Source organism: Poecile atricapillus, chromosome 1 (assembly GCF_030490865.1).
Source record: "Poecile atricapillus isolate bPoeAtr1 chromosome 1, bPoeAtr1.hap1, whole genome shotgun sequence".
NCBI lineage: Eukaryota > Metazoa > Chordata > Aves > Passeriformes > Paridae > Poecile > Poecile atricapillus.
The window spans coordinates 78,098,049-78,122,480 of record NC_081249.1 but is presented as its reverse complement, the minus strand read 5'-3'; the positions used below and the strand labels follow the sequence as shown (position 1 = coordinate 78,122,480).

Here is a 24,432-nt window from a genome sequence, read left to right as displayed (position 1 = left end):
TCATGCAATCAGCCTTAGCAAAGTGTACTGCACTCCTCCTTATTAAAGCAGTCCTGTCCTTTTCTTTTTCTCCCTGCCTTGGAATTGCTACAGAGGGATAAAGTTCTGCATGGTTCACTCACTCACACAGTTGTAGTAAGTCAGAGCAGGCTGGCTCCCTGCCCAACAAAACACAAACTCCCCTGAAGTCTCCAGCTTTTCCATGGCAACACCATAATCATCAACACAGCAAACAATCCCTCCAACCCCTTCTACTTCTCCCCTTGTAGCACAGGGAAGGATAGCATTGCACCCAGCCCATGGACCTGTGCTAATTATTGGGCATGAAAGGAGATAGTGATGGAGATCATGTAACCCCCTGCATGGAGCTTTAATTGAGATCAAAGGAGAGAAAAGGCACAGAAACACTTAACACTTCTCACTGTACTTTGCTTAATCGAGAGGATTGTTGCTCCATGTTCAAGACATGAAACACCAAAAAGAGTAAGCACACTAAGACTGAACAGGGGTGCACACAGCACTACAGAGCAAGAGTCTAAACCTGAGTAGAGCCCCTTAGCCCAAGAGAACCACCTGTTACTCCAAGGTGTATAATGGCCTGATTCTTGCCATGGTTATTGATGTGCCAGGCCAGTGCCTGGATTTCAGGGAATAGCAGCAGAATGATGATTCTGCAAATAGAACTGTTCCCCAGCTCTGCTGTGAGTAGTGGTGGGGCCCTGACCTGTCACTGCTTTGCACTGGCATCCTTCACACCTGTCCAAATAGAAGCCAACACCAGAGCCGAACACCACCTTCCTCATCTGGTAACGTTTTACCCACACTTTGCATAGGTATATAAGACCTCACAAGCTGCAAGGCTATAGAAAATTAGGCCCAAAAGGCCCCAAAGTATCTTATTTAAACTAAGAGCTAGTGGTTTTCAAGCTGTGGTCTGCAGACCCATGAGGGTCTGAGGACTACTTCTGAAGGGTCTGTGAAAGCTAAGTAAGAAAAGCAAGTCAATTGCCACAAGGCTTAAATTAGATGTAAATGAACCTTCATATGTATTGGAAAACTTTTAGAGGATCTGTAGTTTATAAAACATTGACAGGTATGTCCACAGACTTTATACTCCCCTGTAGACACAGTAAGAACTTGCTCTGTGCAAGAAAAGCTACCCTGTTTTTGGATAATTTGAGGGTATGTGTGACAGCATGGATAAGCATATGGCCAGTTCTCTGCCACTAAACCTCAGCAGTGTAAACTCAAGAATGGATATAGTTTTCCTGGCATAAGCAATATTGGAATTTCTTTGGACTAAGATTTTTCTTGTCTAGCTTTAGGCCCTTGTAAAAGTAAAAAAAGCTTTGTAGGCTAGAAATACCATAGGCTGACTAGCTCCTTGTGGACAAAGTAATTTTTAAAGTAAATTGGCCCCCAAACAGTCATTTCCAATTCAAATCCTCATGCAAAAGAATGCTCTTCAGGCTTTGCAAAATTATTTAACTGGTTTCATAATATTTGAAAAAATTATTTATTTGGAAAAAGTTCAAAATGGAAATAACGCTCTCAGTATTCTAACTTAAATGTAGGCTGAGATAGCCCTGTGTTTTCAATGTGCCTGGACTCGGATTAAGCCTGTGTGAAGGTGTGAACCTCCGTGCAGGACAAGTGACCTGAGGGTGTCAGTTCCCACTGCAAAATCCTGCCCCCATTAGTCCTTCTTCACTGACACATGTGAGACTGAGGCATTGCAGGGCCACAGTCCCTTGTACAGAGCTCTGCAGTTTGTCTTGGTCCAGTACAACCTGTGGGAGAGTTCATCCTTCTTTTGGAGTGAATGTTACAAACAAGGATTCTGGTGGCCTAACAGCCACCAGAAACTTCAGTTCCATGTGTTTCAGTCCAAGTTAGTGCAGAACAGCTCTGAACCTTACCCTCAGCCAAAATAATTTGTTCAAACTTACATTAGAGACATTTTGATTTGGATAGCTTAAGAGAGTGAGTTTTCTACATGATAGACATACTCATAGCTCAGGCAGGATTTGTTGCACCTAACATAAATCTTGACACCCTAACACTGAGCTGAACTCTCACTGGCAAGAGAAGCACTTCTTTTGATACCCACAGTGTGATGAGGTCCTAATGATGGTATGTTCCATGTCATTTTAGGATTGCTTCACCCTGGCCACTGGGTTACACACAGTACAGGCCAAAACATAACCCGCTGGTTAGTGTGTGTTATGCATCCATTTCTGTGGCTCATCCACAGAGGAAATGAGTCTCTCAGCCACTACCCTGAAAGAGCTGGTTCGTCCGCCCACACTATGATAGCTTGTGAGTTTAATTCTAGATGTCCCTGACCTCTAGAATTTGATGGTGGTGAAAACAGTGGTTAGCATGCAAGTCTCCATGTGTTAACATTAACTAGGACACAAAAAAAGAAGTTATCCTATGATTATGTACTGATGACCTGAACAAAGCCAGTCAACCCAAACTGAGTTCTTCTACGAAAATTATCTTTAATTTGATTTTTCCTTATCTTAAGAACATAGCGTTCCACTTTTAGGTTGGGGCCAGTCCTTTTTTCTTCAATGGCAACACGAACACCTGTCTTCTGTATGAACAAGCTTACTAGTACAACCCCAGTGGCTCCTACTGAGACACGACAATAAAACTTCCTCCTGGACTCTGTGATGCACTGCCACAGCAGTCTCAGAACCCACAGACCCAGAAAAGGAATCTAGAGCTTTGCACTAGTCTGCCTCAGCTCTGGTAAGATTCTCTTCAATAGGCTGGGGAGCCTTAGGATGAATGTGACATTCCCTCTGTCACTCCCTCATGTGTCACTGGTGGTGGCTGAAGATGTGTATCAGGATCTTAGCCTCAGCTGGAGGAGGTCAGGCTGGTTTCCAGCAAGACCAGTAAAGCAAAGATCAAATGGCTTATTAACCAGACGTAAAATTACAGCCTTGTTGCTATCGGTACAGATTCTCTTCTTTCTCTCAGTGGTGTTAATCAGAAGAAAGTAATGAGATTGGATATAACACTGAAGGGTCCTGCCCTAGCCAAGGGTCTACATGTTCGTTTTCTGCTTTGTAGCCAGCTGCTCAAGAGTATTTCTGCATGCAAAGCCATTGTCTGTCAGTAGATCAAATCTTTTCATTCTGCAACAGCAGGTACTCCTTCCCTTCATAGATAGATGGGGTGGAAGTTCTCAACCATCTTCCTAGTGTTCCTTGCAAGCCAAGGAATTACTTAGCCCACACTGGGAAAACAAATGTGAAGCCCTTCATATCACCATCCTACATCCTGGTTCATCCCTGCCCAGCCAGAAGTGTCCCTTGCAATGAGCAGTCCCAGGTACCAGTTATTCTGGTTTGCATGCCTGTCCCCCCACCACATCGGTGTGCTATCTTCTGCTGGCTGACAGCCTTTGGACACACCAGGGGGCATCATCACCAGTGCAAGCTGCAAGTGTTCCAGTAGGAGCCAGACACTCCAGCTTAATATCGCTTTCTCTTTTTCATGACTGTTCATCTGTTTCAGGACTGTTTTCATGAATAAGCAGACATTCTTCTGCCCACTGTGAGTGGGAAAGGCACTCCCTGTGTCTCCTGCTAAGCAGCCAATCCTGGCTAAACCTAAGGACCTTAATGGGCCCTCATAAACACCTCTGGGTGCCTCCCTGTCATGCTTGGTTTGGGAATTACTTGTGCAAACGGTGCATCTTTCTTATCATTGAGTTCTTCATTGGAACAGGTAGCCCACAGAGGTTGTGGAGTCTCTCTCACTGGAGATATTCAACAACCATCTGGATGCAATCCTGTGTCATAGGACACACAATCCTGTGTTTAGGACAGTCCTGCTTGAGCAGGAGGGCTGGATCAGATGATCCACTGTGGTCCATTTTAACCTTCTCCATTTTGGGTTTCTGCTGGAGCATAACTAGACAGCCCTTTGCCTCAGTAACTATTACGTAAAGGGAATTGCTGGAAATGTTTCTGTGATGCAAGAGCAGACAAGAAAAATGAAATGGGGAGGCAGTGAGGAGGAAGATTGATTAACTGGACCATCCTAACCATGTGTTCCTGAGCAGTGCCACCAGTGAAACTAACTGAAAATAAGAATTGACAGTAGCTTTAGCTCATTACCATCAAGGAAACCAAATGAAATCTGATGGTGTAGATGGCTTTTCTCTCCAGGAAAATGATCTCATTAATAATGTTTCTGAGTGGTGATCAGAGGCATCCACAGCCTTGCATTTGCTGGAGAAACTCTTTAAGTCACAGGAAACCTTTGAACAATCCATTTCTGTCCTATAGTATCTCAGTCACCCACACCGAGTCCCTGCCACCAGGTCCTCACCACCTCAAAGTCAGTGGAGAAGGAGAAGAAGGTCTGATGTTTGAAATGCTCATTGCCTAGTAAAAGAGCTTGTATAGCTCTTTTAACCTTTGCTCAACATTATGTCTCATGTTTCTCTGCCTCATGCTTTTACCAAGGCCCCAATCTCCTTCCTGCCATTCCTTGATAAAACGATAATAAATGCTGTAAAGATACTAATGTGTTAGATTAGATAAGAGATGGTTACAAAAGACCAGCAGAGCTGTTCATGCAGGACTTAAATGTCTCTGTTTGTAAGCAGATTTGTTTTGCTTTCAAACCCATTGCTCCCGTAATATTGTACCTTTACAGACCATTTCAGAAGAAGCCAGGTCCTAACATACAGCTCATTGCCCCTGTAAGAGGCATTGGCTCTGGCCTCCCCTACAAAGCACTCACATTGGGTTGGTGCCCACACAACCTTCAAAGTGCACACAGAGTGGTTTGTAAGGCAGGAAAAGGTGATGGCTAAAGACAGATAAAGTGCTGAGGGACAAAACCTGTTCTGAAGAGACAAAGCGTACCAAGAGACAGAAAAGCACAAGTTTTAGATGCGCAATTGTCTTGTAGTAGGCCTGATAAAACAGGAGACCTGGCCACTGGCTCCTGCTGCACTGATGTGGAGTCGGTCAAATTGGATCAGTGGGTTTTTTTCCTTGGAAAATGACAACAAATTATTTTACTACTTCTTGAAAGAACGGCTCTCCTGCTCTGCATCAATATGCTTTCTTAGTCCCAGGGTAATTTTTTCAAGCCTCCTTTTCTTACATGTTATGGTATTGTACAGAGCTAGACACTTGAACACTGACAGCAAGATTTCACTCTTTTCCTTTGTCCTTCAGCTCTTCTTCTGCCTTCAGCTCCTAGCACTGGCCTCTTAACACCACACTGAGATCAATGGTTACCATGTGTGCTGGGAAGTCCAGGCATCCCACCACCCTGCAAGGACCGTGAGAAACAGTGAGTCTGAGAGACACAGTTTCAGCCTTAATACTGGATTTCCCAGCTGGGACCTGTCTGTGTGTGGTAGGCCTAGAGTCCTTTACAGGTAAAGCCCTTTTCAGTAAATTATTGCCTTTAATTTTTTAAAATACATTTCAGTAATGTATCTATAGAATGAAAGGCCCATACAGAGGGAAAGCAGAAACGGTGACAGATCAGAAGGCAATGATAATAACTCAGCCTTGTCTGAAGGCCCAACACTTACATCACTGTCAAGAAAAGAGACTGGACTGTCTCTTACTAGCACAATTCAGGATTTTTCCTAGACCACACATACAAGCAAGGTAGGAAATGGGCCTTTTACATTTGTTCTCTAGTATTTCTAACTGTTCAAGAAACAAGAAAGTCTGTCTTTATACAAGGCATTTATAATAGTGTTTTCACTGTACAGCAAACCAAAATGTCAAGTAGTACTATAGTACTATACTTATAGTATATTAGTAGTATAAGTATAATTTCAGAAAGTAAATAGGTAACTACTTCTCAGGTAAATACAAAGAATACTTTGTCCTCTGGCACTGATGGATGATTCATTGACTGATGCGCTAATGTTACATGTTGGCATTTTTTTTTCAGCCATGGCTCAAGTGTGTATTCTTGACTCAAGCAGAATCTCCTAGGGACGAATGTTCCAAAAGTCTCCAGAGACTTTAGGCTGTGATTTAAAAATACAATTAGATGTCCAGTTCTCCTTGGTTTTGGTTCAGTACAGAGAAGATTTGATGGCTACATGTTTTAAATAAAGAAGATCTGGACTCCTAACTGTTCCCAAACTGGTCATTGGGATGCAGGAGAGGAATCTAAGAGTCCAAGGGTCAAACGCAGTCATAGAGATAATGCTAACTCTGTGTGAAGAGTTACCTTTCTAAGATATAATTTCTCTTCATTTAGTGGCAGTTGCTTTAAATAATCTGCACCTGGGCACAAAGCATACGTTATTGAACACTCAAGTGGCAAATAGGCAGTAGCACTACCAAAACGTGTTTACAGTTCAGAGACACTCAGAGTCCAGAGTGAGTGAAAATGTAAAAGGTGACCAGGAGAGCCTCCACATTTTCTGCCTTGCCTGCACCACCCAGCCCTATTTAAGAGTCACTAAAAATACAGGATAGTGAATTAACTACTACTCTTAAAACTTTGGTATACTCTTAAGTATTTTCTGAATCAGACCAATAAAGATGCCTCCCCTGGAATGGGGTCCACTTCAACAAAGCAGCACCACAACAGAAAAGTATTTAATCATATGTTTAATGTCACACATATTCTTTTAGTATTTTTCTGAACTTGATCCTAAGCATTCACAACTGTATGCCCAGTCTGTGAGTGCTCATGGCCTGTGGTGAAGGGCCAAAGAACCTACAAGTGCCTCGTCAACTCACAGAAGCTTTTGCTCTAAGTTTCTTATGACAATGACACAGGAACTTTGAGCTCATCCTTTATAAAACTAATAAGAGAATATGCTCATGGTCATGAGACGTTCTGTTTAAGCAAAAAGCTAAAGACAGCTAGAGAAGCAGTATGAGGGAAGATGAGGAGAACATGTGGAAAACATGTGTTCAGCATGTCTCTCTTAGCCTGGCCCTCTGGCCTTTCCAAACTAGAAAAACAACATTACGAAGCAGCAGTGTCAGAAGCATGAAAGGGGAGATGGGAGGGCAATAACCCAGGTGAGAGGGGGTGAATGTGGAAGAGAAGACATGGCTTATAGCTTTAGGAAGTGGAGGAGGGGAACAGCAGAGAAAAACTTTACCAGGGGAAGGGGGTGAGTGTGACTTCAGCGACCAAAAGTGGCAATGCAAGGCTGGGGTGAGGAGTCCTGACCTGTGTCAAAGAGCCTGTGCTTTGATGGCAGCCTGGGAGACCCAAGCACAGACAGTACGTCCTGGGAGAGGGCTGAAAGAACCACATAATAAAGTGTTGCAGTAAATAGCCCTTTTGGCACACCCATCATCCAAAGGCTGTTATCCTTCAGAGGCACGACAGAATGAATGCACATTCAGTACACTAGCAAGGGGGTTATCAACCTCACTAGCCATCCTGGCTCTAGCAGGGTCCCTCAGATGTATTGTGTGTAGTACAAATGTATGTCAAAGGCCTTACATATGGTTGGTTTATATAGAAAGTTTTAGCAGTACATGCTGTTTACTCAAGGGACTGGATTAACTTCTGAAGAGCTATTCTGGTCCACCTGTAAACACATGGACTAAAGGGCCTTATGAAAAGTAGTTACTGTATATTTCCAAGTGGCACCTTTTAAAACCTGGATATCTTGTGTTATGAATGCTGGGGGTTTGTTTTGGTTTCTAAGTACCAAAAATGACAGGATCATGCTATACAACTACTGGATACAGCTATTTTTTTCCTCCAGTTCAAAGCTGTTTTTTTCTCCACCGGTCCCCTAGGGCTGAAAAAGCCGTGTGTTAAACTTGCAGTACAAACTACTGCTGGCAATTGCCCTCATCCCAATGCCCTTGCTTAGATGAATAGTGAGGTCTGTATGGGATTGACCAAGGGGATGAGAGAGGAGAGGGCTGTGGTGCTCCCCAGCCTGCTTACACAGGAGCCTCACAGACTTCAGCCCAAGCACATCTACAGCTTCCTTTGCTGCTGAGAGTGGCACTGATGGAACCCTAGGAGCTCCCACATGAAGGATGGTCATGCCTAGTTTGAGGATGGCCTTTGCACTGCACCTGGGCTGTGCTCTCAGATTCACCATCCACACACAAACAGTAGATTGTGCCTTTAAGTTGCCTCAGGGCACCCCTTGAAGGAGAGCCTAGATTTACCCAAAAGGACGGCTCAGAATAACTGAGCCTGGAATTAGCCACTAGCTCTGTTTTCTAAACTATGACTTTGATGGAAAGCAAGAAGATTTTTGTAGTAAAGGGGGGGGAAAAAAGCAAGGAAATATGGGGGAAGTGGGGGGGAGGGGGGCGGGGAATGAGGCCAGAGTGTGTTTGCAGCTGCTGGCCATCAAATTTCAATTCAATCAACATGACTGAGTTCCAGCTCCTGCAAAAGAGAGCTTTTGACGACATGTTGACATAGCCTGAACTACAGTGGTCCAAGTGGCAGTGCTATAATTATAAGGATTATATTTAATACTGCACTTAGAAATGAAGGTCTGAAACACTGTGACACTCTCTCTCTCCCTAAAAGCTGGCCAAAATATGTCCTAGGAACCATTACGGTAATACATAAAGTTGGTAGGAAAAAAAGGAAACATCAGAACTTAAATCGTTATAAAAGGGGATCATGTGGCTGGCAGCTCAGGTCAGTTGGGAGTTGAGCAGTGAGGACAAAAAATGAGTGTGAAAGAAAGGGCAATTAGATTTGCAGGAAAAATGGAAAGTAGTTTTAAAAAGTACAGAATTAACTGTTTTAAGGAAAAAGTCAATTGATAATTAATACACTACTTACTTCTGAATTTGGATTCTTTTTGTAGCATGTCGTGGACTTCAGCCAGGCTGAGGCCTGTTTGTTGAACAAAGACCAAACGCTGCAAATATTTCTTGACTTGCTTAATTCGACACATCTTGATTTCAGTGCGATTACCCATGTGTGCACAATTAGGCACACGCATAAGTGTTTCCGGGAACTGGGCCATGGAGGTAAGCGGCTGCATGTTGAACACCAAGTCTATCTAGCTTGGAAGGATGTCGAACCAAAAGCTTTCAGAGAAGCAGAGAGAATGCATTTCTTTGGAAAACAAAATAATTGACTCTCAACTAGTGTAATGATCAGAAATAAAAAGCCTGATCCTACATTAGGCTGATGTTCCACGGTGCCACGTCCACAGTATTTCCCATAGGCGGTTTCAGGAGAGGCAAATCAGATCATAATCAAGACTGAAATTGCAGATGTTGAGATACCATAACAATGAGGAAAAGGGGAAAAAGAGAAAAAAAAGAGTGAGGGGGGGAAAAATGGGAAGGGAAGGGAAGGGAAGGGAAGGGAAGGGAAGGGAAGGGAAGGGAAGGGAAGGGAAGGGAAGGGAAGGGAAGGGAAGGGAAGGGAAGGGAAGGGAAGGGAAGGGAAGGGAAGGGAAGGGAAGGGAAGGGAAGGGAAGGGAAGGGAAGGGAAGGGAAGGGAAGGGAAGGGAAGGGAAGGGAAGGGAAGGGAAGGGAAGGGAAGGGAAGGGAAGGGAAGGGAAGGGAAGGGAAGGGAAGGGAAGGGAAGGGAAGGGAAGGGAAGGGAAGGGAAGGGAAGGGAAGGGAAGGGAAGGGAAGGGAAGGGAAGGGAAGGGAAGGGAAGGGAAGGGAAGGGAAGGGAAGGGAAGGGAAGGGAAGGGAAGGGAAGGGAAGGGAAGGGAAGGGAAGGGAAGGGAAGGAACCTGGAGTGTCTGGAGATGGTTTCTAAAGCAACAGAACCCTAAATAAATGGTCTGATTTTCTGAAGTGAAAAACATAAACTGAACAGCCCATGCAGCATTTTTGCCAACTGTCATGAGGTGGTATTTCTAAAATCTGGTGGAATGACTCATCCCAGAACAACAACTGTTGCCAACAAGGTCTTTCCTTCAGGTCTAGATATTAGAATAAGAGAGATACAAAAACAAAATAAACAGAAAAAACAGGGACAGCTTCTTTTCTTGGGGTTCAATTCTGAAGCTTCCTATGAATTTTCCCACTCTCCAAGATGCCTCTCCAAGTCACTGGATAGGCATCCAGGTGATCCTCTGGGTGAAGGAAGAGATTGAGTAAACCTGTTCATTAAACCAAATTCTTCCTTCTGCACCTAGTCACCACCTCTCACACCGTGGGTATGTGCATGATGCATCCTCCTGATCCATTCTGCCCTCCACAGCAGCAGACATTACTGGGGGAAGCATGACCCTGCCGACAGGTAGCACAGTCCTCAAGTAGTTTAAGACAGACACCCTTAAACTCCATGGGAGCAAGCCTGGACCAAAGACTCCACTGTTGTGCAGTAACTAAACACAGCCCTGTCAGCACCAATGAATGTCCTTCTTTGGCTAGTACAGAATGCAACGATTTCAAAGACGCTTTCTGGAGCAGTGTTGTTTTGCTGAATAATTTATGTCTCTGAGTCTTCTGAAAATGAGCAGCATACACTTCAGTGCTGCAATAATACTGTTCAGTGGAGACAGTGCACATTATGTTCAGTAAGCTCATTGCTTAAACACTGTTGCCATGACTATAAGAAAGTGATTATACTATTGTTTACAAGAGACTCTCAGTAAGGCATTACCACAGTAAGCCAGAGTTTTGCCTCAAGTCAAAATTTTTCAGAAGATAAAAAAAATCTCACAGGTATAATTAACTTTGTGATCAAGATAATCCATTGAAAGGCTTTGGAAACTGAATACATCCTACAGTGAGGAATGAAAATAAGTAAGGATCACTAGTGTCTCAGGACTGTTGACTTACTTGTTTTCTGTCTGTTTTGTGGATAAATTCCATTGAGAAGAAAAGCCCTACTAACTAAAAAGCTGTTGTAACTCATTTTCAAGGAAGAAATAATTTATAGGGTAAGCACCAATACAGGAGTGAGATGAATGATGCTATAAAAACAACCCACTTTGTACATAACATAGGGGGGGAAAAAAAAGACTGTAAAATTTTGACTTAGAAGAAACATTTTGGGTTATGAAATATGGCTTTTCAGTGTCCTGGATTGAAATTCATACCTAGAACACTTAGTTCTGAATCCTCTAGTGCATATACATGTACAAGAGTCCAGTACATGACCTCTTTATCTCAATAACGTGCTGCTGATCAATAGTTTCCAAAACTAAGAAGCAATTCTGAAGCTGTTGGAAAGTCATTCTCACATTTCCTATGATCAGTAACAGGCCATGGAACACAAAGCAAAGAGATGATTAATAGAGTGCTGGACCAGGAGTCAGGAAATCTGGGCTCCGTTCCCAGCTCTGCCACTGACCTGCTGTTTGGCCTTGGGCAAGACACTTGACCTTTCTGTGCTTCTGTTCCTCCTTCCATTCGTTGTCTATCTTGTCTCTTGAGGCACTGAGCTACGCAGGGAAGGGCACAGTTCTCATTGGGTGTTTGTACAACACCTACTCTAGGGAGGTGGCTGCAGAGATCTGCAATAAAGCCAGGGTACCACCAGGATGACTCTTGCACAATAGCATTTTTTGTTTCAAAACAGAGTGGCCACAATGAACCCTCTTGGGGTTTCATCTCCTAGTCTGGGATCTTACCAAGTCTTTCAGCCAGCTTCAGGTTCAGGCAGCAGGTAAATGGATTTGCAAGATCTACATCCTCACTTGTCAGAAGGATTTTCACATTGATTCCTAATTGGTACTAATTTCTCTCCAGCTTGATTCATCTGGGTTTGCAAGCACATCAGAATTATAACTGAGTGACACAGATAAAAATAGCTACAGGAGCCATTTCTGAATTAAAGGAATTTCTTCAGGGAAATGCCAACACCTATAGGTGAAACCACAGGTGTGAGGTGTTTTCAAATCAAAACTAAAATAAATTTTTTTTTTTTGTAAGTGCATTGGAATTTTATGTTAATTATTCAATTAAGCAATATTTCTCAGTGTTTTTCTCACCCTGAGCCACAAATGTGAACCCTCCTCCATTGCTACCAGATGGGAGGCAACACATGCAGGGCAAGGTAGCTCTCACCTGCTTTCTCTGGGGAGCAGCTGCAGCCTCAGAGGAAGCTGATGACTTGTGTATACACTCACAGTTCCACTCTCACTCTGCTCCCAGTTTGCTGAAGCATCAAGTACATGAAACTTGGACACAGATGACTTAACTGGGAGATTAATTTGAGCAAAATTGATGCAGAATCAGGAGCAATTAAATCAACAAAATATGAAGCATACACATTCATGATTATGAAGAGAAAGTCAAAAAATGCTTTTCTCTCCTAAAAAGAAGGTTCACTGCCACATCTTGCACTTTTATTGTGAATATTGGCACCATGGTGCCATGAAAACCTAAGTCTGGAGTCGTGATTATGTAAAAGACTCATTCAGGTTTGTATTTCCAATACTCAGATCTGTAGGTCAAAGGCTGAAAAGGTGATTTGAAGCTCCTCAAAGGCTTTGTCAAAGCAAACATTCAAAACTCCTGTCTTAGGCTCCATCACTAATGAATTTGGCTTCTGAGCCATAAAACTCACCATCACATCTCAATTCACTTTACAGAAGTGATAAATAGTATCTTTCGTAGAAGAAACTGAAGTTTATGGAAGTGAAATCACAGGAGTAATCTGTTGAATACATCCTAGAGTCAGAGTGGAAACACTTAGATTTTAGTCTACAGCATGCTCACTTCAAAACTGTTTCTTGAGAGTTGCAGGTATTTTGGTTTAGGTATTTGTATTGGCACTACAGGACAATTAGGGACTGATTACCTGCATCTAAAAATACTTTGGAAGAACCTGACAAGGTATAACAAATTTACAAGTTGACTCTCAAGTGGCTTTAGGAAGCTTTCCAATGGAAATCTAGGGCATAAATAGTTTATGCTTTTATTTAAAATAAAGAAAAAAGCACAGAAAAAAAATCTGTATCTTAGTACTGCTAAGTTGAAAATTTGATACAAACCTCACTCAGCACCAACTCCTTCTTTACTGCAGCCAAAACCACTGCCTCTTTCACTGCTCAAAGCTGTTCCAAACTGAAGCAGCGTGATATAGGTAAGACCCTTTTCAGGTCTGCAGACAGTGATTAAGATTTGTGGAAAGTACAGACCTGTCAAGAATCCCATCAGCCTCATCCTACTCCTGCAGGGAGTACCACCACTGGGAATTCAAACAGGAGAATGCTGACATGCAGACACTGGAGAGAGGTCGAAGAGCAAAGACCTTGTTCTTCTTCTCTTGAGAGCAGCCAGGTGGCCAAAGCTCTTCTAGGCACCATGCAGCTGTTTGTGTGCCCTCTAAGGTCTTACACAGTGGTTGCTTTAATGACCTGCTTGAATTCCAGGATGTGATGGTGTCAGGTCATTGTCATGCAGAGTTAAGCCTTCAGCAGAACCCAAGGTCCCATGTGCTAGTGAGACTGTACCACCAGAAAAGCTAAGGCGTAGAAGGGAAATAGTGGCATAGCAGGAGACATTTGCAAGACCAAAGAGACACTTTATGGCAGAGCTGGCACCTTTATGCCAGTGTTTTGTTAGCTGGAGCAGCATGCCAGCTTCCAGCTCCTCCTATACCACATAGGGAGTGCAATATAAATGAAGCAGTGGAGGTACCACACTCCCAAAGTTGTCAAAGGGACCTGGATGGAGCAATTCTTTTCCATTAATGAGATAGTGCTGAAGTTTCAGTTTCATAAGGCAGAAGACTTCATAAGAAAAGCAGACTACAACTGGCATCTGAAGACAATATCTTGGTAGGAGTGACTGTTGACAGCAGTTAGGAAGAGGAAGAGAGGCACAGTGGCCTTTCTTAACCTGCTGACTAACCAAGCTGCTGGGACATTTTTTGGTCACTGCAACCTAACTGAACCCCACATACTCCTTCTTCTGTGAGCGTTCTTTGCAAGAACAGAAGTACTAAAAGTGATGTGAGTCAAACTTTAGGCAAAACAGCCTCTCTGACTCAGGCATGCCTTTCTGGTTCAGATTTCCCCACAGAACAACTCACATTTTTGCTGGAGTCACAGTTTTCAAAGCAGAACAAACAGAAGCTGAATATCACTTTCTTTTGTTGTGGTGTTACAGAAAAGGGACTCAGTTTGAGTACTGCAGGGGTGCAAGAACTCTCTCAGAGGGCATGCCACAACAGCCACAGACATTGGCCTTAGAGAGCACATCATGCCCAGGCAGAGGTGTTCCTCTGCTCACTGCCTGCAGAAGCTTTGGTGATGGAAACAGTCTGTTAAACAGTTTCAGAATGGAGAAGATTTTATTAAATGTATTCAAAGCTTAAAAAATTTTAGAGGGGACAAGTGATGTAATGGGAGAGCTAGGCTTGAAAAGGCTCGTACATACTAGCATAAATTTAACAAATTCACTTGTTGAAATCGTCATTAAAAACAGCTGCTATGCAGCTTCCAAGGAGTCTTCTTGATTATGGTCTGGAAAATATTCTCACAATTAAGGGGAACAAAGATTTTAAAAATTGTACCCATGTCCATCCTAACCACATGCTCGCAGCAGGCCAGAGGGCCCATAACAACAGATCAATGTTTTTCACCCACACAGGAAATGTGATTTACTCCTTTTACCTGGCTCAGCTATATAAATTGTCATTATCAGAGCACAGCTTTGCTCCTGCAGAAGCCCAAGGAGCAGACAGCAGTCCTTTACCTCACAAAGAGAACATTTCCATTGCTTTGGCACCAAACTTTGTGTCAGTCAAAAGACTGCACTCTAGCTTTGCAGAATGGTTTGTGCTTGAATTTACCCATCCTCGCCACCATAATGTCACTTCACCCCATAGCTGGTCACCTTATCCTGCTTGCTTCAGAGTGTTTCCAAATATTATGTGCTTCCACAACCAAAAAATGCAGATATTTCTGCAGGGTACCCTGGCAGCCAACTAACAAACAAAACAAAGAACTTGGGACATGGGGGTAAGTGTCAGCTTGGGCAAAGATACCAGAGCACAACTGTTCCTTTTAAAATACTCAAGGATCTTTAACACTAGCACAGAGGAGGCCAAACCTCAGCAAACACAGTGTGGATCATTTAAAAAAAAGTCCTAAGGAAATTAATTCAGGATCTCCACATAAAAGAACTGCCTAAATTGAGGTTTTACAAGTCAGTCTTGGCTCTTGGTACCAGTCAGGCAACCCTGTTTTCCACTGAGGTCCTCTGGGAACTGGAACAAACCCATTGACTCTTCTAGATTTGTACAGCTGTTTATGAGAATTTAGGGGAGCAGGAGGAATTAACACATTCCCCTCTTCCTTGGATACATCACTTTTATGAAATTGTTTTGCCTTTTCTTTTTTTCACCTGCTTGCAGACTACATCTGGGGAGCAGACCACTTTCACAGTAACTTTTCTAAGTAGGGAAAATATTATTGTATTTAATTATTATTTTAAATTAATTATTATAATGATAAATTCAGCACAGTCATGAGATGGGTGAAAGTAGAACAAGTCACCTGTGACTGATGACAAGCATCACTTAACACACTCAGAGCCAGCGGGTGGTGGCTGCAATGAAAGAACCTGACTAGAATAATACACTAGTGCCCATGAGACAGAGTTCCCAGCTCTCACAGAGCAAAATGAACAGTGCTCACTCAGCCTCTGTCAGAAGGACGATGGAATGAATTGGCTGCTGGAGACTTGAAACTGCAATGTAAGAACTTTGGTATTACCAGTTCAGTGCTTAAGACACCGAGGAATGCCCTCCAGAGCTAACTGTTTATATATAACATAAATAGTATAAACAGCTAAGTGCTGGAGGGCATATACATACATCTAGATGTATGTATAAAAGAAAGACAGAATAATTTATCTGTTCCACTCTGCACTATGAAAAGTAACAACACCATGTAAATAAACAAATGTTAGCTCTTGGGAAATGCAGAAAGGCAGAAAGTACAAAAGCTTCCCTAGCTGTGTCCCGAAGAATAAATTTCTCATTCACACACACCCACATCCATTGGTCCAGCTAAAAAAATCTGATCTCAAGGCTCCAATTAGAAAGTGCTGTTGCCAAAGATACTTTCTCAAAAATCAAAGTAACACTGTTAAATTAATGCCAAACCAAACTCCTCTAAAAACTCTCTCTTCTGCCAGTTTTAAAGTGCCCACTGGGAAAAGATAATTATCAAATAATAGTATCAACAATGTCAGGTAATCACTTAAAGCTCTTTGATGTGTTCAAGGAAACATTGTTTCATATGTTACTAAGTGTCAAATATTTACTTTTGAGTCCAACTGTGTAAATGACCCATCCAATGCCACTAAATACCGCGCATGTGTAACAAGAGCAGCGGGACCTGCAAAGCAGAGGAAACAACCCAGCTGGGTTTTGCAGACAAAGAGCGTCCTGATAGCCAGAACTCCCCAGCGAGAGTTATTGACTGCCTTTGCACTTATCTGTATGAACCTGTGGTTTGTGTTTTTTTTCTAAACTGGTGGGCCTACAGCAAGGAATGTGGAGCTTTACATTCCCCTTGGATTTGGGTATGTGTCTAGTCTCACAGGCCCAGTGTGAGACTCACACCCGTGCTCCTGTCTTGTGCTTCCCTGTGCCAGAGCTGTACCAGCCACAACTGAAACTCAGAGCTGCCCTTTATCCAGGACCCTGTGCACCTCATGTCTGCTGTAAGGAACAAATCTGGAATTAGAGGAATGGTGCATATTCCACTGGATTTCCTCTCGAGAATCACTCCATAGAGGATGAATTCTGCTTAGAAATGGTTCTCTTCCTATCCATTTATACTGCACAGGACAACGGTCTTAGCCTACCTCATCTTTCTTCTTCAGCTTCTTCCCTTGGAACAACTGGCAGGGATAATTCCTTTTCCAGCTATGGCTGAAGGAAAAGCAAGACTCTGCTCTTACCTGGTCAATCCCTGCCTTCTGAATTTTCAAGAACAGGAATACAAAGCTGTACTACCTCAAAGCTATATGACCCTCACCCACTTGAATTCACCCTACTCAGACACCGTGTATTTTGCTACTCCTTGTTAATATTTGTAACAATGTCCTAAGGAGCTCTGGGTAAGGAGAAGGTGGTAGAAGAGATGTGACTTTGAACCAAAGCCTTTCTCTGTTTCTTAATCAGAGCAGCAAATGAGGAATGTCGGTGTCAAGCATAGACTGGGAGGATGTGCAGTGCCACCATTACAACAGTGCTGTTTCAAGAGCCAGCATTTACTTGGTGTCAAAACGTGGTTCAGGGCCCCAAACGTCATGCTTACTGAAGTCATACACCTTCTCAGCAGGGTTACTGAAGGCTAGCGTGCAAAAACGGCAGGGACTTCGTCAGACCTTTTGCTTCTCAAGGACACGTGTGTGTGGAGTTTTCTGGGAGCTAATGCAACATGCAACATAGTGCGAGAGCCGTGCACAGCATCTCCAGCAAGCAGCTGGCTAATACCCATCAGTGGTATTTCAGAAACAAGGGCAACCTCTCTGCACTCAAAAGATGAAAATCTTTCAGTAATTTCTTGGGAGTTGTTCCATTTAGCATTTCCAAACAGCTGTCTCCAGCTATTTCATAATAATAATAACAACTAGCAAAAAAAAAAAAAAATTCAAAACAAACAGACAAAACAAAACAGAGCAACCCACATAGGCCTGTTGCCTGATTTCAGAAAGTGAATTTTTCCTTCTCCCCCCCCCCCCCCCCTTTGTAAGGCAAGTGCAAAGCATTCCATTAATACACACTGGAAAAATAAGATAATGGCTTTCTTGATTGTGACGAGGAATGTGGGGAGATTTAATCTGAACACTTAGTCAGGTGGAAGCGCCTAAACTCCCCTCGGACACAATGTTATCGCATTTAACGCTTACATCATCACCCTCACGAATGATGCTGAGTAACGCAGCCCCAAACGTCGATCCACGCACCGCACGGGTAAGAAGGGAGAAACGACCACAAAGGTCCCGTTTTAGCATACGTCAGGCACTAAGAAAGATAAGTTTGATGTCTGGAGCGGAGGGAGCGATCTATTTTCGGCTGTTCGAATAGCAGCCGCGGGCCTATCAGAACGCAGTCACTCCTCTCAATGTTTCGCATGTATGCCGAGAATTAAGAGTTGGGAGGCAGCACAGCGGAGCATACGCCTTCAAAAGCGTGGTGCACTGACTGCTCGTAATAAAGTAACAGGAGACAAGGCTTCGCCTCCTTGACATGTTCAGAGCAATTTCCAGTTGAAAAAGGTCAGCGTATCATTTACACAGCGGCAGTGCCTGGAAAACTCTCGTAACTCTGCTCCGCGAAACACTCTGGGTGACAATAACAGCCTGAGCATCGCTGGCGAGGCCGGCGCTCGGAGCTGCCCCGCAGGCGCTGCTTCGCTCCGGGCTGTGCCCGCTGCCCCGGGCGCAGGCACTGCCCGAGCTCCAGCGGCACGGCGGCGAAATGAGCTCAGATAGGTGTCCGAAGCCCTGGCGAACGGGATGGCGCGGGGCCGGGGGGACAATTCTGAACGCGGGTGATACTCGAGCGCTACATTTCCCCCCTGCTCGGGGACGCACTGACAGCGTCGGCCGCCCGTGCCCTTCTCAAGGATGCCGCTGTCACCGCCTTGGCAAGGCGCGACGGCAGAGGCGCGCGACGCGTTTGTAGGTGCACAGCGTGATGTAAAAAGCCCAAAACAAACGCAAAGCAACACCTCAAGCAGTCCCAAAACCCCTTCGAAGAGCACCCTCACGCCCTCAGCCCCCCGAGCTCGGCGCCTGCCCACCGCTCCTCCCACACGCGGGTCCAGCGCCCGGCAGGAGCTCCCCGCGGCGCAGCGGGCCGAGCCCGCCCACAGCCCCGGGCCCGCGGTTCGGCGCGGGCAGGGCGGGCGCCCCGAGGAGCGAGCGGGGGCTCGGCGCGGCGCCTCCCCGCCGGCAGCGGGCGCTGTGACTCACCGCCAGGAGCGCCGAGGCGCGCTGCTCCCCCGCCGGCTGCTCCCCGTTGATGCCGCCGTTGCCGAGGAGGTGCTGGTGGTAGTCCGGGGGCGCCGCGCCGGCGGCAGCGGCGGCGGCGGGGGCGGCCGCCGCCTTGGGGTGCTTGCCGGCCTTGCGGGCGCCCTGGCCCTGCTGCACGAGGTGGAGGAGCTGCAAGGTGCTCTCCCGCTCGCGGTCGGAGCTCTCGGCGCGGCCCCGCTCGTAGCGCCCCTCGCAGCTGAGGTGGTGCTGGCGGCAGACGGCGATGCGGGCCCGCAGCCGCTCCACGATGGCGCTGTGCACCCGGGGCGCCGCCGGGCCCCCCCCCAGCAGCCCGGCCCCCAGCCCCGCGGCCTGGGGGGGAGCCGTGTCGCCCATCGCTGGCTGCCGGTCCTGGCCCTCCGGATGGGTCGGTCCTCACTGCCGCATGGAGGAGGGGGGGGGGGATGGGGGGGGAGGCGGGGGCAGCGGTGGGAGCCCGAGCCCGGGGGCTGGCGGCGGGGCGGAGGGCGGTCAGCCCCGCGCCCCCAGCCCACCCCCGCCCGGCCCCCGGGCGGTGACGGCCCCGCGGGGGGCTGACAGATCGGGGGGCGGGAGGGGGTCGCTAGGGCTGCGCCAGCATCGGCCGGCGGGAGGGGCGGGGGTCGGGGCCGGGCAGCCCCGGCCGAGGGGCGCCCGGTGAGGGGGGACGGGGGGGGCTCCGCCGGGGGAGGAGAACGGGGGAAAAAAAAAAAAAAAGAAAAAAGAAAAAGCCAAATAAAGCGAGCCGCTGCCTTCAAAATGAATCCCTGGACGAAGGAGCTCTCCCTCGGAAATGAGTGAGACTTGGCAGGTTTATTGGGTTTATTTTATTTCGGGGGAGCGGGGGGTGTTATTCCTTGAAGTGAAAATTTTTAAGGCATTGCCGTGGTCGGCGGCGCGGAGAAACCCCCGGCGGACCGAAAATCTCGTAGGGTAGCTGGAGTGGGTTTGTTGGGTTTTCTCTCTCTCTCTCTCTCTCTTTTTTTTTTTTTTTTTTTTTTTTTAAAGTCTTTAGTAAATGTGCAAATAAAGAGCCGGGGAAGGAGGAGAAAGAGGAGGAGGGTCGGGTTAGTTCAGTCTTTGTGCTTTCTCGTTTCTCTCGCCCGCTCGTTGCTGGCCACTCTGCGGCGTGGTGACTGTGTCCGGCTGGCTGCCGCTAAACTGTAGTTCCTCTAAAAATCAGAGAGACAGATCCCCCGGTCCGGAACAATGTCAGTCAGTCAGTGGACTTCCAAATCACGCTTCGCCTTCACTTAATTCAGGCACTGGATAAATCCGTATTGCTTTCAGTGCTCATCTCCCCCCTTAGTATATTAAGCAGCGAGCTACGGACCCAGGCAAAGAACTCCTCTCGCGTACTTTCCCTTTTACTCCCAGATATTGAACAGTTTCAAGTACAGTTTCAAGAAAAGCACGGAGGAGGGGGGAGAAGGGGAAGAGGGAAAAAAAAAACCAAACAAGCAACCCAGCCCCTCTTCAAACAGTAATTACAAACGGAGAGTTGCACTTACAAACTTCCAGCATTTTGCCCCCAGAACAGTCCAGCAGCCACTTTTCCTTTGTGTTTTTGTATATTCCATGCCCGCTCCGGCGGGCGGGTGTTTGCCGGTGGGCTGTCGGCGCTGCCGGTGCCGGAGCTGCCCGCGGCCCCTCCGTGCGGCGCGGCGGGGCGCGGAGCGGAGCGGGGGCGGGAGGCGGGTGTCACCGACAGAGAGCGCGGCCGGGGACGCGGCGCCCGGGAGGCCGGGGCGAGGCGCGGAGCCTCCCAGCGGCCACCGAGGGGAGTCGGGCCGCTGCCGCTCCCCGGGAGGTATGTGCATGGGAGGAAGCCGAGGAAATCCCCTCTCCCTTCCTCGCCCTCTACCTGGGTGCCGGGCCGGGCGCGGAGCAGCTGCCGAGGAGCGCAGCCTCTGCCTCCTCCCCCGGCGGCGAGACCTTCAGTCGAGTACGAGGGAGTTCTCAAATAAATCACGGCGCTGCGCTCCTCTACCAGCTGGATTTCTCTGGAACAGACGGTATAAGAACAAGCAGTGCGTTCTAGGGCGCTCACATGCACGGGACGAGTGCACGACACGAGGTCAGGCTCGGGATGTGGGAGCTCTGCCGCTGACAAGGAGCTTCTTGGGTGTCCGGGGCAAGTCACGTAGCGCCTGCACTGTGGTTCCTCCCCGGGAAAGCCGCAGGCTTAGTGCTTCTCTCGCCCGGCTCCTCTGTTTAGAGCAGGGCAATTTTAGACGACGAGATCCGGCCTCTGGAACTGGCCTTGCTGCGACTGGCAGCCGTCAGGTTCTGCGTGCTGTTGTAGGTGAGCTGTAAAGGAGGATGCAGAAATAGCTGGGAGCTGGCCGGCTTTATTAAAGCAATATGCTGTTGTACTACTGTGGCTGTATTAGCCAAATTCCCAGATACCTCTGGGAATAAAAATGGCCCCCAAGCAGGCAGAGACACATCCCCGATGGAAAACCTCCAGGGTCTTTTGGGATTGTACAGCCCTTAGCAGATGGGTGCATTATCTCTTTCAGTGCTGCAACGGGTCCAGTCAGAAAAATACACAAATTTCATCTCAGCATACTAAGACCATTAAGCTGAATATGAGGAGGAGCCAACAATAACCCTCTCAGGTGTTTTTATCCCCTTCCAAGGTCATGCAAATAAATACTTTGAACGCCAGTGATGAAGCGACACATTCCTGGGAAATCCCCCAGAATATAAAAGATACATAGCATTAGACATATGGGAAATATAAAAGCCCCCACTTTCATGATGCCCCTCTTCTTCATGTGGCAACAAACATGAGGGTTTATTGCAAGATGTGGGTTTCCAAGTTCTGGCTTGGTGGGCACTGGCCAGAGCCTCCAGCACGTTCAGATCCATGTTTGTCTCAGCAAATGCTTTGAGACTTTGCTGAGGGATAAAGTCTGGGGGAAAGGATTTGGGGCTGGGCTGCCTTCAGAGGAAGGCATTGCTAACAGGAAAAAGAGATTTTTTTGGTTGTTGTTTAACCTTGAACAACTGAGGAAGAGTGGGTTATTTGATACATAACAGTAGCTTGCATCTGTTGAGAACAGTGGGTTGGCACAGCTGGAAAATAAAATGAAATTATAATGTTTGTAAAATAGTAGACATCGTTACCTTTGCTTCAGGCCTTGCTTAGTTAGGCTTTTATTTGTTCTTTACAGCTCAGATGTCACTGTTGTGTTTAAGGGGATCAGTCACAGAACACACATGCAACAGCAACACACGAATCTCATGGGGAATAAGCAAGAGTGTTTGAAATGACGGCTTGGCTGGGGTTTTCAAAGTGGCTGTGGGAATATGAAATCCATGGTGCTGCTCCGGAAGCTACCAAGACAGCTGGAGGAATTCTCTCTCTTACAAGATTTCGTGGAACTCAGAGAGTGATCTTTCCAAACAAAGATTTTTTTTCATTTTAACTTGAGACGTTTAAGATTCGCTTTATGCCAAGCAGCATCCTGAGGGTCCGATTTGTGGTTCGATCTCTCCCTTTCGAGGTGAGAAGCAGCCGGCTGCGGGGCTGCGCTCAGAGCCCCGCTCTCTCAATCCGTAGCAAATGCTGCCCCTGGTGTTTCCGAGCAGGAAATATCCCACAGCCATTCCTCGGCTTTCCAAGTTTTGCTCAGAAGACCCTGGCGAATGTCACCAGCCCCTGGATACGGCCATCAGTTTTGGACTGGTTGCTTGTCAGTTTTCTTAAAAACAAACGATTCTTAACACCTTATAACATCCCTTGCGATTAGTGCCATTCTCGTAAGTGAACTCACGATAAAACAATTAACATTAGAGGTTCTTGAACAATTAATTACTTTATTCCTTCTGTTGACTCTAATTTGTTAGCTTTTTACCTGACATTGTAATTTCGCATGAACTGTCATGCTTGATCATTTTTTCTGTGTGAATTCCCTACTGCTCTTGAAGCCCTGAGTTTCCCAAACCAGCAGCCCCCTCCAGATGAGAAAAGCACTTATTTGTGCCGGGTTCACAGCCAGGAATCCTCACCACAGACATCCCATCGCACTAATAAATTTCCAAAAATGGAACAAAAAGACTGTGCTGAACCTGTGTCGCCTAAAATCTTGAGCGCATGCTTCAGTTTCAGCCCATGCCTCGTTCATCTGTGTTTAGAAATCACATATCAAATTGCTTCAAAGTTGTATTAACTCCACTGAACAGCACATACTTAATATCAATCCTGCAGAGGACTTTCTGAACTTGGAGCTTTGAATTTTCAGCCATTTCCATTATTTACTTTTCAGTAAGGGTTCTTTGCCATTTTGAGTTCCTGGGGTATTCCCAGCCAGTCTCATGTATGATGCTGCCCACCTGGCAAATTGTTGAACTTTGAAGCAGAGGGTGACTGCACCTGAGTCTGTTTTCTTGCCTTTAAATTTTGGGCACAAGGTGCTTGTAACTGCTGCTCTGTTATACTATAAAGTAAGCAGTCTTGAACAGAGCGTTTCTGTGGATTTTTTTGTTTTTGTTTTAACTAATAATAATTAATAAGGAAACTGTGTTTATTTAATAAACAATAGGGGAAGAAACCCTGAACAACCACATGCTACCACTTACTACCTAGACAATTACCAAAATTCACATCAACTATTCAGGGAAGTGGAGCCGCTGATGGTTATTATCAGTTTTTTAATATAATTTCACATATTTCTTATATTATTCTTTGGCTGGTAAGTCATACTTTTTTACATTCTTTTGTCTTTCCTCTAAATACAGATTAGAAATTGGTATTTCTTTCTTCGCAAAGCAGAATCAAAAAGGCAACTTTTTAAAGTCTACTTTGTGTGCTGGTTATTTCTGTTCAAATGGTATTGTATTTACAAGTGTTTGTGTAGCACACATGCACACTAGCCCACTCTATTTATCCAGACAGACTTAAAAAAGCATAAAACTAGAAGCCTTTATTTATCCAAATAAATGTAAACTAGAGGAGTTAAGCATGGGAATTGCCTGTAATTGCCTGCTGAAGTGCTAAAAATAGCTGCTTTTTGGAAACAGGAGAAGCCTTCACTGTCGAAAAAGTGACAGTAACAGCTATCTGCTACTAGCAAACAACTTTCTTTTCAAAAACTGAAGGACATAGGGAGAAAAATAGTTTCTTTTCATTTTTTGCTGCAAGAACTGGACAGAATATAGACCAAAAAGAACCTCCTGTCCCAGAAGTCCATCGTCTTAGCCTGATCCTGTGCATAAATACCTTGTGTGAACTTCATCATTATCATTGTCTCCAGTTACAGAACTTAAACTAGAGCAGATTATCAAAACATTGCAGGAACTAAAGTAATTTTCAAGTATGATCATTAATCACCTATTCAAAGTCTAATCACATACTGAGCTCTCTTCATTGTTCCATTACGACATGTACTTTATCTTGATTAGAGCTACTTCTTCACAAATTAACACTAAAAACAATTTAAAATATTCTACTGGAACAAACATTTTATTCTCTCACCTAGCTCCATTCAACTTCTCTGATGTGGAAAAAAAAGCATGAAAG

General features: G+C 45.6%; 1 protein-coding gene across 1 annotated transcript in view; it reads right to left on the bottom strand.

Annotated features, from left to right (window-relative positions):
- The window catches only part of MAML2 (mastermind like transcriptional coactivator 2), a 209,246-nt gene extending 189,941 nt beyond the window's left edge, over positions 1-19,305 (bottom strand). Inside the window, exon 1 of the mRNA XM_058844785.1 lies at positions 18,867-19,305. Within this exon, the coding sequence (XP_058700768.1) occupies positions 18,867-19,262 (396 nt within the window). The 5' untranslated portion in view covers positions 19,263-19,305. The remainder of the gene's footprint in view (positions 1-18,866) is intronic.
- Between the last annotated feature and the right edge of the window lie 5,127 nt (positions 19,306-24,432).